Source organism: Cyprinodon tularosa, unplaced genomic scaffold (genome assembly GCF_016077235.1).
Source record: "Cyprinodon tularosa strain WSP-4 unplaced genomic scaffold, ASM1607723v1 ctg89, whole genome shotgun sequence".
Taxonomy (NCBI): Eukaryota; Metazoa; Chordata; class Actinopteri; order Cyprinodontiformes; family Cyprinodontidae; genus Cyprinodon; species Cyprinodon tularosa.
In genome coordinates, this window is record NW_024039662.1 from 1,834,952 (window position 1) to 1,854,558 (window position 19,607).

At 38.1% G+C, this 19,607-nt stretch overlaps 1 protein-coding gene across 2 annotated transcripts; it reads right to left on the minus strand.

Annotated features, from left to right (window-relative positions):
- Positions 1 to 2,656: 2,656 nt before the first annotated feature.
- Positions 2,657 to 19,317, minus strand: LOC119775698 (casein kinase I). 2 transcript variants are annotated; one of them, XM_038273765.1, is made up of 11 exons: positions 19,104 to 19,317; positions 11,457 to 11,547; positions 11,167 to 11,277; positions 9,643 to 9,791; positions 8,951 to 9,179; positions 8,364 to 8,534; positions 8,075 to 8,223; positions 7,804 to 7,999; positions 7,537 to 7,676; positions 3,298 to 3,364; positions 2,657 to 3,221 (listed from the first exon to the last, which is right to left on the minus strand). In XM_038273765.1, the coding sequence occupies exons 2-10, from the start codon at positions 11,530 to 11,532 to the stop codon at positions 3,332 to 3,334; spliced, it is 1,254 nt and encodes a 417-aa protein (XP_038129693.1). In that variant the 5' UTR covers positions 11,533 to 11,547; positions 19,104 to 19,317; the 3' UTR covers positions 2,657 to 3,221; positions 3,298 to 3,331. The 2 variants fall into 2 exon arrangements, with proteins under 2 accessions (XP_038129693.1, XP_038129692.1); XM_038273764.1 differs by having other exon boundaries at positions 11,457 to 11,571.
- Between the last annotated feature and the right edge of the window lie 290 nt (positions 19,318 to 19,607).

Consider the following 19,607-nt stretch of genomic DNA (forward strand, 5'->3'; position numbering starts at 1 on the left):
TGGCTTTTAACAATATATGGGAGACGATTAGGGCCACTGGAAAAAAAAGGTAACTGATTTATTAATTTTATTTCAGTATGAGAAAAGGGCAGAATTCTGACCTTTTCCCCCCTCAGAATTCTAAATTTCATCTCAGAATTTTGACTTTTTTTTCCTCAGAATTCTGAATTTAATCTCAGAATTTTGACATTTTTTCCTCAGAATTCTGAATTTAATCTCTGAATTCTGACAGCAAACAAACCTGTTAGCATCAAATAGTAGCCATGTCTGTTTTAGAGACTAAACTAGCTCTCTTGTTTTAAACACCTTTTACTCTTCCATTAATGAAATAGCATCACCAGGGACCCCTAAGGCATGTAAAAAAAAAAAAAAAAAATCACCTTATTCTGTCATTTTCCACCAATGTCACATCTCTTCCTTCATGTTGCCCATCTACAATAAGATCCAAAATTCTGAGATTAAAGTCAGAATTGTGAGATGAAAGTCAGATTTCTGAGATATAACTCAGAATTGTGAGAAAAAAAGTCATCTGAGATTAAAGTCAGAATTGTGAGATTAAAGTCAGATTTGTGAGAAAAAAGTCAGAATTCTGTATTTTTTTCTCATATTATACTGAAATATAATTTAAAAATAAGTTAACATTTTTTTTAGTTTTCAGTGGCCCTAATCCTCTTCCGTAACAATATGTGGGACAAATTTCTAAATTTGCTGCTGTTAAAGGAAGATAATCACTGATTTAGCTGAAAGGGAAAACATCCCTCAATCAATCCACATTTTTCTCAATAGGTTGATGGATGAATGAAACTCAAGTCGTTTCCACACTAGGGAGGCATGATGTATTGCTGTTGGCATCGGAATCAGCTGTTTTTCATCCTTTCTTAATGTCCAACAACTTATAAATATAGTGTATTTTGGTTCTTTTGTGTTCTCAACAATAGGAAAAGATTCAATAAATATATGTTTGAGATATTTTTTGGAAAATACAAACCTTACTGAAAGCATCTGTGTCGAGTAACTGTAGGTCCATCAGCCGCTAGTGTCCCCACCAACTTTCATGACAAAGTTACACGTAGTTACACGCACCTGAGTGAACGGGAGGGAGCATGAAGGTGCAGCAACTCAGAGAGATAAGGTGGAGCAAGACCACAGAGACTTCAAAACAAAAGAACTTTAAAATAAATGCTAAAATGCACAGGGAGCCAGTGTAATGAGGCTAAATTGGGGTAACGTCATGCTTTAGATTAGGTAACTTGCAAAACCTGATCGTAAAAAAAGAGCTGATAGATGAAGTGCATAGGAATAGATGGACAAATATGAGAGATGGTTGGTAGAGACTGATGGTAAAGAAATATAAAAAAGCAAAAGGGATGCATTGATAGATAACAGGTAGAAGGCGGTTGTATAATTGACAAATGGATGGGAAGACAGGAAGATAAATGGATACTGAATTACAGAGAGAGACTAAAGACTGCAGGATAAAAGCGACCTTCAACCCCCCACCTATTTTCAATTCCTGAAAATATTTCAACAAATTCCATCATTTTCAAAACTAAAAATGGTCTAACATCCAGCTCATTCATTCATAAAAGACAAACAAAAAGAGCTCTTTCAGCAATGTTATCCATTTTTATTACTTCATAAAATATACACAAATACTGTAAATAGTGTTAAAGAACTGTACAAGATATCAGTACACAATAGACAATGTGAATACCTCTCGCCTCATCCTTAAATCTACAACTGCGATGCCACTGGGTCATGGTGGCCTGTACAATGAGAACTATACACAGTGCACACAGTCCATACACATTTACACACACACCATCAGACGCAACTAATGTCAAAAGTTGGTGAGAAGATAATGAAGAACAGCATTAAATAAACATTTTTCTGCGACAGGAATATGAAAGTTTGAAATATTGTGGTTTTAAGGAATAGGCAGTCCAAAGGTGAGAAGATTCAAGGTTTTAAAAAAACAAAAGTAAATAATCATGAATGGATTAAAGTTGGAAAGCAGATAAAAGCGACTTTATTGATCTTAGAGGTTTAACTGTAGCACTCAACTCCCTCACACCTGTTAGATGACCCAGCTGGCACAGCAACAGTCACTCATCTCCATCTTTATTACTCCTGCTTCAACACTCTATAGTCATTAGTATGCATTTTTCTACTTTACACCTTTACAATAACCACATTTGGCTTTACAATGAAATAAAAAAAATATTTACAGTGGAGTAAATAAAAAAAAAAACTAAATAAAAACAAATTTGATGCCCTAACCCGCCCCATGTCGTTCTTAACAGTGACAGCCCCCCCACTTCCTCCATATAACAAAAGATTAAAAAAGGTAACGTTAAGAAACATCATAAAAATTGCATCCCCCGTTTGTGAGCTCAAACGGGCGGCTGTGGTCTCAGGTCAAATATCAGAATGCTGAGATATTTCCTGAGGAACTTCTCTAGAGACTTAGGAGTGAGTCCTTTGAATTTCCACAACAGTACTTCACCTTACCGTCACAAATTAAAACCAAGGAGAGAAATAAAAGCGTAAAAACCGGCAGATGTTCGGAGGGTTTTCATGTCCTTATGGGAGTGGGGCGAGCAGTTACCAGAAACATCTCCAGGAACATAACGGCTAAAACATCACTTACCCATCCTCTTCAGTTCTCTTTCTGGTTGCAACCTTCTGATCTACATGCCTCATCCGATTAAGCTTTCAATTCTTAAAAACATCAAATAAAAAAGGAAAAAACAACCTTCCTTCTAATAAACCTTTATGAACAATGAAGATAACAGTTACATTTGCTGTGCTAAAACTGAAAAAAAAAAAAAAAAAAACCCTACAAAGCCTGTACATCACCTTTGATAAGAAACATGCATGTCCCTGAAATGTTTTTTTTTGTTCCTTCAATGCCAACAGCCTTTTCACATTTGTCAAAGTATTAAGGGAATGTTTTGAGGAACATACAGTGTAGGAATGAGCAACTGTCAAGGTGCAGCATTGTCGTTAGCTTTGTGGTAATCCTACGTTTAGTAAGAACGGTCCGGGTCAGAATGCTTGTTGAATACCTTCATGTGTTTTCCTGAATCCTTGAAACATTTAAGGTCTTGCTCCGAACAACCTGCATGTCCATATACAAAAAAAAAACCTTTTCAAGAAAGAAGGTATAAAGTACAGGGGAAAAGAAAGGTGTAGAGAGAGAAAAAAAAATCCTTGCAGCCCTGCAAAACAAAAGATTGGTATCAGACTCTGTTTATACATTTATAAACAAAGACGAAATGTGAGTCCAGACTTTACCTGTCATTTTCTGTGCATGAAGAGCTGAGGAAATTCACTTCCCCATGTGCTCGAATGGCACGCTGACCTGCAACAACACAGATTCAAGATTTTAACACCCAATTTATAGTTCGTCCATCTCAGTTGCAAACGTCTCCGCTCCACTGCAGTGTGATGCCCGCAGTAGAAAGCAGATCTCACATTAAAGCTCTGTGAGCAGCCTGGAGGTCAGACCACAACGCTCCTACGTTAGATTTAAAACCGTTGAAACTTTGTCACTTTTAATTTTTGGACATCCAGATATTTTCAGTTCTATTATACAATGGATTATTAGGTTGAGTGCCTTTAATGTTTAATCGCTAGCTTTTGATTACCTATGTTAATATATACATCTCTATAATTAATTCATAATTATTTATAAATAATAAGTCTATGGAAAGAAAATGTGATTTCAAAAAAATGTCCTGCCATCTTTCTGCTGCATTTGCTGCATTCTAAAAAATAGTGTGGTGGGAGAGTCTCTGACCCTCAGGGGTTTTCATGTGTGCACATTTTTAAGCGTGGTGTATCCCACTTAAAGGGGAACACCGTTTTTTTACATTGGGCCCTTGATTTTACGTTATTACATCATGTTCTACTCATCCATATAAGTTTTGTGTCATTTGGAGCTGTTCTGAAGATATTCCGTTATATCCAAGTAACGGTTATATCCAAGTAACGTCTTCCTATGGGCAACGACTTGAAGGCACACACTAAACTGTTCATAATTTATCATTTATTATTCGCCAGCATTCATAACATGTAGGCGAATCACTGTCCCCCAGACATCAGCGGTTTTATTTTTTATATTTATATATTTTTAAAACAAAGCGGAGTGTTTATGACATCATCTGTTCGCCGCACTAGAGTTGTGACCGGAAGCCCGGGCCACAGGCGGCTACGCTCTACCCCTTCTATTCATTCGGCTAGCTAATCTGAATCGTTCAATTCCATTTCAAGAGCGAGATCATCTGTGGTAGTAGCACTAGACATCTTCCAGGCATGAGTAAAACTAGCAGCAGTTCAGAATGAACAGATGCCGGCGTGCGCGGGTGACATCATACACACTCCGCTTTTTTTTTTAGATCATCATGTGATAACGTAAAATCAAGGGGCCAATGTAAAAAAAAAAAAAAAAAAAAAAAAAAAAAAAAAAACGGCGTTCCCCCTTGTGGTCCACTAAGCAGCCTACAAATCATTGTCTTAGAGAGGAAAAGTGATGTTATAAAGAGTGATGTTATAAAGAGAGATGGAAAAGTTGATTAAGTGACTGTTGCTGTGTGAATCAAATGCCGTTATTTAAGGTAAAAAATTTCAAATTCAGCTATTTATTTTAGACCAAATAAAATTTACATCCCGAGCGCTACCGCCCTGAATGTAAGCCGGGGGGGGGCTTACATTCAGGGAGCTGAGGGTAAACATGCTGTGGCTCTGACTGCAGCGCTGAGAGGGACTCCTGCGGAAGCAGGAGAACGGGATTGAGACGGGGGAAGAGTAGGAACGATACGTGCTTTCACGTAAGAGTCTCCAAAAGCCGCCAGTGACACCAGAAAAACTCGCTAGATTTGTCGCCAGTCGATAAAGAGTCGCAGGAGGGATGTGAAAAGTCACTAAATATAGCGACAAAAATCGCTGAGTTGGCAACACTGCACGGGTGAACCAGGCAGCATTTTTATAAAGGAGGGTGGGAAACATGCTTCGAAAAAAATATAACTGGCGCTTGGAGTGAGTCTCGCCACTGACCATCTCTCTCTCTCTGTGTCTGTATAAGACCCGTGGCGGGCTGTCACAGTCTCGTTCATTAATGAGAAACACTGAGAATTGAAATTTTGCAGCTGTGCCGTCTATTCACCAGCGCCATGTAGAGACACTGACATTGTTCTTATCGATAATAAGACCACTATGTAAATTGGTAAATAAACAAAGTTGGACACAGACAAATTTTTGTTTTTGCAAAACATGCTGCAGCCACCAACATGTTTTGCTTCTTTCAATAATAGGTTTCACACAACTCTTCCAAAAAAGCCAGATTTTTGGGCAGATTGTTTTGACATCAATCCAACTGTTCCCTTATGCTGCCAATTTTTTAGATTTAGTCTTTAGGCTGATATGGCTTTGACACCATGATAACAAATGATACACAAATCTAAAAGGAAATAATAATTTCTTTGATTTGCTCATAAATGTTTAACACAGGAAAGCAAATGGAGGCAGTAACAATACATGTGCATCACATGATATTCGCCTTCAGGCGATAGCCAAACATGAAAAAAGTGCCAATATCATTCAGCTGATGTTGAAGAGTCTATTCACTGCGAGTACTTTTGTCAACATAATTTAGCACATGAGTTAAGGATCTGAGTGCTCCAGATATCAGGGCTTCCTGGTTGTTTCTGCTCAGTGGTATCAATGGACTGAACTTCAGCAGCTCTGTAGGATCTTCAAATCTAGAAAATTGTTTGACTTTTTCTCATAATGCAAACTGCACAGCTTTTTTAGGATAACATCTAGAGGAGCTTAAACTAACTGTTGCATTTAGTCCCGCGGTTCTCAAAGTGTGTGGCGCGACCCACTGGTGGGGAATTGAGACGTGACAGGTGGGGCGCGCCAAGTTCCGGTGTGTGTGTGTGTGTGTGTGTGTGTGTGTGACTATAAATGTAGAATGTGTGAGAGCAAACTGTCCTTATAGCTGTATGTTGCCGCTTTTTAGACCAATCAAACCCACAAAGTAATCATTACTAGCCTACATGCAGTCTAATTAAAAGAACATTAGATATGAGAAAAATTTCCCCTGGAACTGAAGTGCCAAAATAATGATTGACGTGACGTCGGCATATTATTTGTAACAGAATAAACTTTCGCGCCCCAGTGTTGCCAACTCAGCGACTTTGTCGCTATATTTCAGACCCCTCCAGCGACTCTTTTTCAAAAAAACAAATCTAGCGCCTTTTGGAGACTCTTACGTGAAAGCACGTATCGTTCCTTTTCTTGTCCTCCAGCGGCAGGTGCTGCCGTGGGGCGCCTCCCCCGTCCCAACCCCGTTCTCCCCCGCTATTGCAGGAGTCCCTATCAGCGCTGCAGTCAGAGCAGAGACACAGCATGTTTAACTTTTGCGTCCAGACTGCAAATAAAGCGCACATGCGCCGGGATTGACGGCGCAGGTTGATCATAAATAACTGAATTTGAAATATTTTATCTTAAATAAATAACGGCGTTTGATTCACACAGCCACATGTTCATGTTTCTGGTTAGGAGTGGAGAGCGAGTATCCACTCATCGGGCAGAGAGCTGTGTGCATTCTTCTTCCCTTTGCCACATCATATCTCTGTGAGATGGGCTTTTCAGCTGCTGCTTCAATGAAAACAAAATACAGATCTCAGCTGAACATTGAGCATGACTTGAGAGTGGCAGTATCAAGCCTGCAACCCCGTTTTGAGAAACTGCAATGCAAAACAGGCTCATTGCAGCCACTAATGCAGGGATAAACTGTCTTGCCAGATGGATTTCACTTCTTTTCTTTTATTAACAGATTGCAGAGTGGCACTTTAATTTTTTCTATCTTTGAGCTTGATACAAATTTTGACACAGCTGCATTTTTATTTTCTTTATTTTTGAGCTTGCTGTTATTTGATGTAGATTTGTATTTAGATACTACTTGTTACTTCAATAAAATTGGAACATTTTAAGATTGTTGAATATTTCATTAGCATTGTGTTGGGGCGATGGGGACAGGCGGGGCTTGAAAATTCCCCCTTGTCCAAAGTGGGGAATGACAGAAAAAGTTTGAGAACCACTGATTTAGTCCAAGAGTAGGTGAAATGTTTATTAGCTAGCTTTCTTCAGAGGTCAGTGTATTTTCAATCACATCAAACCATACTGATTATCATAAAATCCCAGTAAAACATTCTGAGGTTTGTTGTTGTGTGGTTCCCAAATGCAGAGAACTTAGAGATGAAAAAAAAATATTTGGCCAAATAATAGTGGTTATATCTAACAGCCAATTAGATTATCATTAGATGTTGGAGGTAATGGCTGATCCCAGAACAGTTATAATTGAAACAATCCACATAACGTTTCCACGTTGTCCATTAAAGTATCTTTATAACGTATATAAATGTTAATAAAAAGTTCCAAAGGATTTTAGAAAATGTGTTAATTGAAAAAGATAGATTATGTTATTCAAATATTTAACCCACTGAAGACATCCTAACTTCAGCTCACCTGTGACGTGGATATCCTCGACTGGTCTTGACGCGCTGTGAGGTCAGAGGACGATACGTTGGCAGGAGCCCCGCGGTGTAAACGCATGCTCACTTTCCTCTCCCGCTCAGCGCGAGATATTGCACGTGGCGACGTGTTGCCTGGAAAAGATCAATTAGACACTTTGAATGAGCTATAAAAAAATGCTGCCGACAAAGTTATTTTCCTTTTTTTTTCTCCTCAAAATTTAACATTTTAAAAATCAGACTCTGTTGGTCAGTAACGTACCAGACTGTTGAACCCGTGAGGCAGGGTTTGAGATGGCTTGTTCTGGTCCATTCCTGACTCTGTTAGGAGCGCCTTGGGTGGGACCTGAGGGGAGGCCCCGTGACGCAGAGCCCCTGGGGGCCCCTCCTATCCGATCTTCTCTCTCATCCCCCGTCCTCCTTTCCCGTTCCCCCTCCTCAGTTGTTCGACTGGCGCCCTGATAAATGTGATCAGCCGTGTTAATTTTAAAAGTTAAAACCACCACTACCAAAAGCTTTTAGTAAAAACGTACAAATTTGAGCATGTTCCAGTCAAAGACGTAATCATAGGAGAATCCCTGACGGTGGAAGAGATTCCGGAAAAGCTGGCGTAGGTAGGAGTAGTCTGGTTTGTCATCGAAACGGAGTGAGCGGCAAAAATTCAGGTAAGTGGAAAACTCCGCTGTAGAAAGAAGAATCATCAGAACCAGAAGTTAGCAGAGGATCCACTAGAGCCCCAGTTGCATTCTTTGCAGAACAAAGCAAATATAGCATCTGTGGATGATGTGAGAAAAAAAAACGAGGAGAAATAAAAGGACTCACAAGGATAGCCTTTGCAAAGAACCTCGATGGGTGTGGACATTTTCTTCTCGCTGATTCGCTCATACTTCTGTCTCTTTGTTGCAGCCTTAAGGCCCTGCCAGGGGAGGGACCCCAGGTTGAAGTACATGAGGACGTAGCCCAGAGACTCCAGGTCATCACGTCTTGACTGCTCTGTGGACATAAAGCATCAAATGCATATGAATGAAAGAAGTAAAACCTGCCAAATTAGAAACAAATGGAGATCTAAAGACCTCTAGTTAGCTTAAAGGCTAGCTGACAATATAAAGTTACAAAATTATCAAAGAAACTTAAAAATAATGAAATTGCCATTTTGATACGTTTACATTTTATTAAATAAGTAGTACTTAATGATTGAATAACAGTGATTGCATAGTTGAATTTTTTTCAAATCCTTTGCTTGGATTAACACGATTAAATACAAAGTCAATCCCATGCAGAATGACACAGGAATTTCCTGTTGAACTAAAATAAAGCCTCATTTTCCTTTGATTTCATTTACCGTTGATCGATATTTAGCTCCATCCACCAAGTAAAAATACAACCATTATCTTTCGACTAAATCTTACCAATTCCAAGATGTGTGTTGATGGAGGCGTAGCGTGCCGTTCCGGTCAGGTTCTTGTTCTCCCTGTAAGGGATGTGCTGGTGCGTGCGTGCATCGCGGTACTTTTTGGCCAGCCCAAAGTCGATGATGTACACCAGGTTGCCCTTCTTGCCCAACCCCATAAGGAAGTTATCTGGCTTGACATCTCTGTGGATGAAGTTCTTGGAGTGGATGTACTCGATGCGACTAATCTGGATTTGAATGAGATTCACATCAGAAGAAAATATTTAGTGACAACGTCACAAGTATAAGATGCGCCTTAAATAGAAGAGACTGACAGCAGCAGAAGCCATGAGCCAAGGCTGAAAAGCAGCTAATCAGACGTCTGTATTGAAGCCTGATAAAGCAACCTTGGCTGCAGGTCAGACAAAAGGTGAATCAAGAGTCTGATCTACGATATGCAGTATCTAGGTCAACCCATTGTAAGGCTGGGCACTCATCAGAAACTACACTGGCAGTAGCAAGGACAGGAGATTAAAACATCTCTAATCTTTAAAAGAGGCTTTAATGGAACAGTATACAATGTTTACACACAGAATACACACTGACTCGGTGCAGTAAAGGTCGCCCCGATCAGGTTTCTCTACAGGGATTGAAAATAACTCTTTCACATGCACGCTGTTAAACTGGCTGGATGTCATGTTTGTATCATACCATCTGGTCGGCCAAAAGCAGGACAGTCTTTAGGCTGAACTTCCGGGAGCAGAAGTTAAAAAGGTCCTCCAGACTGGGCCCCAGCAGCTCCATTACCATGACGTTATAGTCTCCCTCCGCACCACACCATTTTATCGATGGAATACCAACTGGTCAAACACAAACATAGATGATCAAGACAAGATTCTGGTCAGAGACACTAATTCAAACAGCAAGAAATTGAGAATATCTGGGGTTTAGCAGCAGTGCTGTATTAAGTTATACTAATGCATTTTTAAATTGTTTCAGTAATGCTTTAATTAGTCTATCAAACTTGAATAAAGCTGTGAAAATGTTTTACCCATTTTATTCTTTGCGTTTAAAGATTTAGTTTCTAGTAAAACCTTTCTTATCTGCAGCTGTGATTTCTTATCAACAGCAGCATCTAGTGTTTATACATCACTGGTATAAACAAATCCTCTGCCACGTTAACAGAAACTTGGAGGTTTCTATTACTATTGTGACCCCCCCATAAATAAAATCTTACTATGAGGAAGCCTTTTATCAATGAAAACGCCTACTGCAGGAAATAAAAAAAGTTAAAAATGCCATTGACTGGACATTGAGGAAGTCTGATAGTGAAAGATAAAACTAAAGAGGAAGCCACAGCGTGGGATGACTTCTGGCAGTAATAATCGGGAGTTAGGTGTACATAAGGCAAACTTCCTCGATAAACAGGAACTACAATGATAGGCTGATGTCAGCTGATCCTAAGGGGTATCAGTAAATATACCAATAATCCCCCCCCCCCCCCCCCCCCCCCCCCCCCCTAAATAAAGCCCCTTTAAATGGTCTTGTTTTAAATAAACCTGCTTCTTCAAACTAACAGCACACCATATTTGATCTAGTGAGTTTAATCACCCAGAAAGCAGACCTTCTTATGTTAAAACGTGTGTGTTGGTGTCTGACATCAGTTAAAACCTGTCGGACTATTGGAGCCTGAACATTAGCGGTTTTAAATGCATGATTTAACTCAGACCTTTAAAAAGAAAAAAAGTCGGTAAAACATACAGTTAGAATCAACTAAGAAATGACAATTTTGCCACTTTCATTACCAATGGCAACCTTTTACCAAAGCAAAAAGTTACAACATTATAAATAAGCTGGAGAACAGCAGCTGTATTTTGCAATTACTTATGATACTTTCATGTTTAAACTGTTTCATTTTATATTTCTGATTGTAATATAAAATGTCCTGGTATTTCAGTAAGGCTCAGTGTTATCAAAAAATAAAATATGTGAAACATTCTTTCAAGGAAACCGATTTTTCCAGACTGAAAAGAAGCCTGATAGACACACCTTTTATCATTATCCCTGTATTTTAAATCTGCGACATGTTGGAGAAAATTTAAGGTTTCCCGATTTCTTACAAGTGTCAGGTCTGGCAGGATATCTGCATGGGAAATATACTGCCAAGAAAACATCTGAGAAGGAATGCAAGAAATGAGAATCTCTGACAAGCGTGTCAAAGCTGGAGGTTCTTACCTCCTCCCTGCATCATCTTGTAGAATTTGCTTTCAATGTGCAACTGTGGGTGTTTGGTCTTCACACATTCTAGCTTGATGGCTACCTCCTCACCAGTTGCAATGTTGGCACCTGAGGAGAAGCGTACAAAAATAATCACATCTGTAAGGAACATGTAAAAGAAACATGTAGGACCTGATCAAAGATCTATTTCACTGTCCGGACAAAGGAAGCTAATGTTAGGATAGAAGAAGTGACTGCAAGTGCATTCATGTGGGAAGAATAGCTATATCATCCAATTTTCCGCTTACCAAGGTAAATGTCTCCAAAGGATCCACTCCCTATCTTTCGCCCCAGCCGGTATTTGTTCCCCACTCTCAGCTCCATGGTTGCAAGGTGCCACTGTCATCAACAGACAATGCAGATCTAAGAGCCAAGTAAAAAAAGCATACTTTTAATCTCATAAGTCTTATTCCTTTCACACCAAAAATGTATATAGATATATATTTGACAGGTTAAAAAAAAGCTTTCAGCTGTAAAAAAAACAAAACAAAAAAATTCGATACCCAAATATATATATCTGTATATAATAAATAAACTTATACTGTTATTTTCTCTTTAAATGCCATGAGACAGAATGCTCATGATAAATTATCTTGGCAGAACTGACCACATGTTTATGTGAGGAATCACCCAGTTAGCACCTCCAGTTGAGCAGAAAACATTCGTCTAGACTCCATTAAGAAAATATGATTTTTCTAGAGGGTTGCAGGATGGGGGATTGGTCTGAACTCAGCAGAAGAGAGGGGGGTAATGTAAAAATGGCTGTTTTGACATTGAAGGGAAATTAGAGGAACTCAACAAGTACAAGGACTTTAAATGCATGAAGAAATTAAGCTTTTTTTTTTTACTAAGCTGCACGTGAGGGCAGAGCGGATTCATCACTTATTTAGTGCTTCCTCGACCACGCCACACTGAGCAGCCACTGAAAAAGCAAGGTTAAGCTCTGTGGCGCTCTGGGCTGGCATCGCCAAAGGAAAGGAGGCATGAGCAGCCGCAGCCACTGGCTGAATGTATTTGTGTCAAAGCTCTCAGACTGTCCTCAGTAATGAACTCCGGGAAGCAGAGCTGTAGAATAGCTTTGTTTAGACTTTGTTTGCTCAACACTAATTTGGGAACCATGTGAAGCCTTTTCAGGATTCAGCATAGAGTCTGCAAATAAATGGGAAAATACAAGTACATGCAATTTATCTCCTTTATTAAGGCCTGTGATGCACCAATGAAGGTGGGTCAAATTAATCCAACTATACAGTTTCTAAAACCCAAGAGCTCCAAAACAAAACAAGTGCACTTTGAGGCTAACTCAAGGAAATTGAGCACACATTTTATGCATCTAATCCTGTTCATTCTAAGTGACTCCACTAAGAGTCTGAGATTTCAATTTGGATTATTCTAGTTTTATTATACTAGCTGCAGATTATGCAGATGATGGGGATGGAGCTGAATGGGTGCTCCTACTTTCTGTAAGGAATCATTTTAACAGATTTCTAATCTCTGCCAGAGTCAAAATGGTTCGTTCAAATCGAAGGTGATTTGAGTCTTTTAACGGAAAGTCTACACTGGAAATGTGACCCAAGGCGTCCAGGGATACCGCAAACTTGTTTCAACAGTCAGGTGCCCTGTGTTTTGAGATTAAGCATCTGAAGCAGGAATTGGGAAACCTGAACTTTATGAGGCTGATGCAGCGCATCGACCCAGCAAAGAAACTCAGCTTTGTTTTTCCGCTGACATCAAGCATCTGTTATAGTGTTCTAAAAGATGCAAAAACCAATGTGGCTCAGCAGGTTTTCAAACTAGGCAGCTCCTGGAATAAATGGGTAAATTAGCCAAAGTCTGAATACCTCAGAATCATCTCGTTAATCAAGACAAGGCACAAAGGCGCCAAACGTTTTCTAGTTTTATTCAGAAAATAAAACCCAGCCACTGTCTTGATTGCATCTGCTTTTAGACACAAGAGAACGCAAAGAAAAAAATAATATGGCATATTATTTGTGCTGCCGACCAGAGTGTGCAGTATTTAAATCTCAAATGGCTCCCTAAACACATGTATGGGGCGTGCTCAATCTTCTAAAACTGCTCCGCCACTCCTCTTTGGCATCAACTCGACTCTTACTGTCCGTGCTGAGAATCATTCCTGTGCGTTATAGACCTGGACCCTCTTGACTTGACACTAGCTGAGTGCTGTCTGTTCCATCTCTTTGCTCACAACCAGATTAACTGTCTGTAAACAAACTACACCAGCAGCCAATCAAAGATCATTTTATCTAATCATACTCCCTGCAAATACATTCGGGTGGACAAACAACTAATCACACCCAGTAAATCTAAATATTACCAAACAGATTACAAACCGAAAGGAAGGATTTAAGAAAAACATCAGACTGTAATTAATAAACACTTAAACCTTTATCATTTTAATATACTTACTTAAACTGTTGCTCTAAAATATTTTTAATTTTATTGAAGTGCAAAGCGACTGCTAAAAATGCTTTTCTCTGGTTGAATTATTAGAAATGGAATTAAGATAAAGACTGTCTGTGGCTCATGGAATGAGTATATATATATATATATATAAAAAATTTGGATCAGGGTTGCAACTAACAGTTATTTTGCTTATCAATCTGTTGATTCTTGATTTATCATTGGATTGAAAAGGTTCCTTAGAGAACATTACACACAAAATTCAAGCAAAGTTAGCCCTTAGATAGAGTAATAATATACTCTGGATAGAGTATATAAATGGACAAAAGTAGGGATGCATGATATTGGGATTTTGGCCGATATCCGATATGCCGATATTTTAAAACTCATGTAGCCGATATCGATACCGATGTTAAAGCTGGACAAAAATAAGTAGTCATTGAAAATAGCAGTTTTGTTATCCATTCCTGACACTTTGAAAAATAATATACTCAAATATATTTTCATATGCTTGATTTTTAAAAACGCGGTATCGATCTATTTTACTTTCAAAATCTCGTGAAATTTCATCGTTCTGTTACAAACCCGGGTGATATTTTGCAAATTCTTGTGAGATTTTGTTAGTAAAATAGATTGATTCCAGTGTCAATATATCAACATATAAAAATATGGCAAAATTTTGTGAATTTTCGGGGGATTTCGTAGCATAACGATGACATAGCAATATTTCATTAGTAAAAGAGATTGATATGGTGTTTTTAAATGACAATATATCAGCATATGAAGATATTGTGATATTTTAATGTATCAATATTTTTTCCCTCGTCTTTAGAAGTTTTTAAGTCTGTAAAAAAGAAGTTTTTGAGGAAGAAGAAGTAGTATTTTTTTTTTTAGACTTTAGAAACTCAGAAGCTGATCAAATATCGGGTTAAATATCGGTGGGGTGGCCGATGTCCGATATTCAGTTTTAAGGCCGATACCGATAGGGGGCCGATTATATCGTGCATCCCTAGACAAAAGTGTTTTCAATCTTAAAAATGCTAGATGTTTATACATTTTTTACAATTTTGGTATAATGATTGAGCAGAGTGGGTTGCTTTTTCAGCTAAAGGTATGTTTTAAAATCTCTGTAATCTAGGTAACAATTAATTGATTACTAAATTAGATATCGATCATATTGATTAGCCACAATTGATTGTTTCAGCCCTAATCTGGATAAAATATAGTACCTCTCTTTGGTAGAAACCAAGGTGCTGCATCATCTATCAGGAGCTATAAGAAAACAAACCCTGAAAATAAGGCAAAAACATTTTCCATGTAATTTAGTAATTTAGTAGCTCGTGAAAAGTAAAGATACCATTTAAAGATAATTTGTAGGCCTTTATTTGATCATTTTTGAAGGTTGTCGGATAGAAAATGGGATTAGAGAGAGAAGGAAGGCAAAAGACTCAAAGTCGAAAACGAGATCACACCTATACAAGGGTAACTGCTAATCAGTCTTTAATTTGTCCTCATAGATACATTACACACTTAATAGATAAATGAAAGCTTAAAGCAAGTGGTGCTTTGATTATGCATTTAGTATAGCTAAATGTTTCACAATTTTTGGTTGCATAAGTTTGGTCTGTTTGGTATGACTAGTTGATGCAACACAGACTTCAGACAAAGTGTTTTATAAGTCATCTAATATGATGCATCTGACCCTGCTTTTAAGAATGAGGCTGGGGGCGACTTTAATGTTGTTTTTTTTTCCATGGCTGACCTGAAGTAACATAACTGACCTAATGTCCGAGTTAGTTTTATATTTGCCTTAAAGGGACCCAGTGATGTACTACGACCAGCAATGAACACTGGTTGCATATTAAGGTCTTCTGAATAAACTATAACGCTGTCTTTGTTAAAATCCCTTTTTTTTCATTTGCATTTGCTCTACTTGTTAGAAAACATACTTGATTTCTCTAACACTAGCTACATGACTTGAGATTTAATATTGCATACATATGAGCCAAGGGAGTAAGTGACCTTTAGCAGAGTTGTGGAGAAAAAAAAATAAAAAATAAAAAAATAAAGTCCAAGATGTGGTGTAGAAACAAATGGGTGGTACCCGACCGCTGATTGGTGTTCTCTGAAGTAGGATTTAAAGATGCAGAGGCATTCAGCTTTCATTACCAAATTGACGGATGCAGGAGTACATAGCCTTACCAATACCGATCCTAATGAAATCGAGGCTGTTTTTAAGCTCTTATTATGGAAACGAGTAGTTCATAAGATGACTAATTGCCTTTTAGAATTAAAAACTGTGAATTACATTTCAGATACGGACACTGTTGAAAGCTCTGCGGAACAGATACTGCGCAATAATATTTATCCTTATTCATTTCACTCGGTGCAAAAATTATTCTTAGGTTAAGAAAGGGCTTGGTAAACACCAGCAAAACAAACACTTTGTATGAGTCTTTTTTATTAGTCACAGTACACGTCCAGAACCTACGACAAAGTATTAGGGCCAGACTAGGTAATCTAATTTTTGACAGGTTCTAATATCATAAAAAAAAATGACAGATTAATGAGAATAAAGTCATATTCTGAGAAGATACAATGTTGCAAAATCATATTATTAGATCAATGTTGCAATATTACAAGAAAAAAAAGTCAATATTTAATGATAACTCTTGCACTGCCGTCCCCTGCTCTGACATGAGGACTGTTGAGAATCTTGTGAAGTTATACCTTCATACTGGCATAAAATTATTACGCCATTATGTTAAACAGAGTGCCAATGGCTATTTGGTAGTTTGCGCAGGTCAGATATTGTCCGAAAATATTTTTCTGAAACTACCAATAATCCAACCACTTTGTTCTATCATCACTTAAATCACATAGAAATTACGAGAATAAAGTCTCAATATTACTACTTTTATCTCGTATTATAAAAATGGTAATATTATGGGAATAGTCATAAGAATATGACTTCATTTCTTTAATTTCTAATCTTTTTTGTCTAACCCAAATACTTGTAGTAGTCAACCTTTAATGTTAGCCGACGGCAAAAATAAAATCAAAATTTTTAAGAACAATCTACTTCAACATCTGTCCATGTAAACTATTGTCTCCACCTAGGTCCACCTAGGCAGAGTGGTATTACAGGTAACAGCTTGTCATTTGCAACATCAAACCCATCAGAGTGCCATATAGCTTTCTGATAAGCTGTTAAAATGCTAAAATATCATCAAGATTATGATTACTGATTGAAAAAAATAATAACCTTAACTAGTTTTATTAAAGCCTTCACCTAGAAAATTTTGTGGTTTCAGATTTGTCACAAGGACTGAAAACCAAATGTATTTCTACCTCAACTGCAATTAATAGGCAATTGTTTTATATTGGAATCAGAGGTGATGTCATTTCACTTGTGTGAGGATCAGATTTTTAAAACTCGCTGTAGCTAAAATTTGACCCAGTTTAGCGATTTCAACTTAATAGTATGGTCAGCATCTTTAGTAGAGTACACAATAGTCTGTGTACTTACCATCAAGTCTAATAATACTTCCATGATAATTCCAAATCTACATTTTCTAACTTGACTTTGTCCTGATAGACCAACGGACTGCTTTTATACATATTCAGCCCTTTCAACTATCTGATAGCAAAAAAAAAACCTTGAAAATTTGTTTCCATTGTACTACCATATTAAATATATAAATAAATGTCTATCACTCGAGTATAAAACTCACTTTGACTTTTCTTTTAAGACTAACCACCAGTCAGAACTGTTTATTAAAAAATTTATACAGTTCTAGTAATCAGCAATGTTTAGGGTGAATTTTTCAAATTGACCCTTTTAATGCATTTCTTTTGCTCCTACGTTTGCTCTAAATCTTCCACATGAATGCCTTTAACACCAGGTCTCTCCCACACTCCTTACACGTTGATCACTGCTGCACTTCATACATGGAAATGTTCATTTCACTGCCAAGCTGCTCATTCACTGTCTAAAAGCTGTATGTATCAAAACTTTGTTTTTTATACACCGTGTATAAGAAATGACAATAAAGATGTAAGTCTTAGGCTTCATTTTAAAAAGTAAGAAAAATGTAGTTTACACTATTGGGTAAGGAATATACAATAATTGACTTTAAGACTACTCTGATTATGAGCGAGGGGATAAACTGCATGCACTGTGACCATCATCACACAAACCCACAGCAGATGGGCAACAACATTTCAAATGGCTAAACTGGGTTGTAATTGACCTGATGAAAACAGCTTACTATGTTAGACGTAACTGACGCAGATGGATCAGGGTCAATAAAAGGTTTGGGTCATTGCACCCAAAACTGGGGCTCTGTGTTGTGATGAAAGACCAGATTCAACAAATAAAACTAAAAATCACAAAAATAAAAAGCAAGGGCTCAGTTCAGGAACAGGCAAACACTATTACTGTACATTCTTAAGATCATGCATGTGTAGTTTGTATAAAAGCTTACAGATTTAGTTAAAATTATTATTTGAGTTGCAGAGATGGCGTACGTGTAACACGAAGCAATGGGAATTAGCCTGTCACACTGCACTGGAAAAACAACATGTGCTGTAACAGTAGTAATCGTCTCCAGGAGAGTGGATTGGTACAGCACACATCTGCTGGTTTAAGGGGAGTCTAGTAGTAGCTGTGAAGACATGATGTTCTCAGGAAGTGGAATACTAGAATTTAATACCTTATGGTGACTCACTAAACAATAAAATGGTAAGTATTTAGAAAGTGCACCCATCTACATAACTTTGGTTAGGTGCGTGTATATGCAAAAATGTATCAATAAAGCTGTTAAATTAAATAAAAAAATAAAAAAATGGTGCCCCGGAACCATGTTATTTCGCAATCACATGAACACTGCTAAGGTTACGCCCCTCACAGCTGTCACTACAAACAACAACAACTTTGTCTTAAATTTGACGTCTGCCACACTTTGTGCGCATTTTCCTCCCTTTACGTTAAAAAAAGACGACTGTTCTGTCACGGTATCGGTACAAATCAACGTTTCCTTCCTTCCGTCTGTCAGAGTACTGCGAGATAATTTGTAAAATAAAAATAAAGACACGGAAACAATAATTTGACAAAAACTATGAAAAGTCTAAATGGCTTACACAGGCTTTAACTAGTTTACGCTGGAATTACAACCACAGGATTTAGCGTAAATTGGCCGTTAGCCGCTATCACTAAGCTAGTAGACTTACGTTACCAGAACAATTGTAGGTACTCTCTAACGGGTTCTTTATAAAATAAAATATATCACAATTCATTTAACATCGGTTTATATATGATATACAATCGCACCCTTACACACCGACCAGCGTAGAGAGCCAGTTTTACTACTTGCCCCCTCCCCCTCTCCTGTAAGCCCTGAATAGGGGACTCCGCTTCGGTCGAATCTGGTCCCTTTTCCCCCTCTGTTTAACTGCTTCTCCAACCCAACACTCACACGATATCGGGTTGGTCCGACAGCTGGTTAAGTGGAGCTTCTGATCCGATGGTTGTCAGTCGGACAGGAGACCGACCCGAGGAAGATGGGAGCGGATTATGACAGCTCTCATACCCCCAACTCTAAGCTCAGTCGTCGGTTGCGCTCCCTGCTGACAGTCCCTACGATGCTCCAGCAGTACAATCGGCCGTTCTCTACTCTGGTCGCCTCCCCTCCACTTGGTATATAAGGGCCTACGTGCTCTCAACGTCAATGATGTCACCAACATTGAAGAAACGTCACGACTTTCTACACTTACCTTTATTTAATTTGGCCATTCATTAAATGTGTCCTTTATTCGGTTAAACACCTTTAAGTGCATAGATTTTAAATGATAGATCTTGTTAAGAAATTAATCTCTGCTTAGCTTGTAAATATTTAACTGTAAGCCACTGATGAGTGTAGAATGACGTTGGTTTTAAATAGGATGATGGTAATATGAAAGTAAAAAACATGGCTTGATTC

Excerpts from the sequence above, each read along its gene's own strand:
- LOC119775698 (XM_038273765.1), bottom strand. The coding sequence starts at position 11,532 with ATGGAGCTGAGAGTGGGGAACAAATACCGGCTGGGGCGAAAGATAGGG. Across the intron at positions 9,180-9,642 it reads TGCTTTTGGCCGACCAGATG|ATTAGTCGCATCGAGTACAT; the intron begins GTATGATACAAA and ends ATTCAAATCCAG. Across the intron at positions 8,224-8,363 it reads TCTTTGCAAAGGCTATCCTT|CGGAGTTTTCCACTTACCTG; the intron begins GTGAGTCCTTTT and ends TTCTTTCTACAG.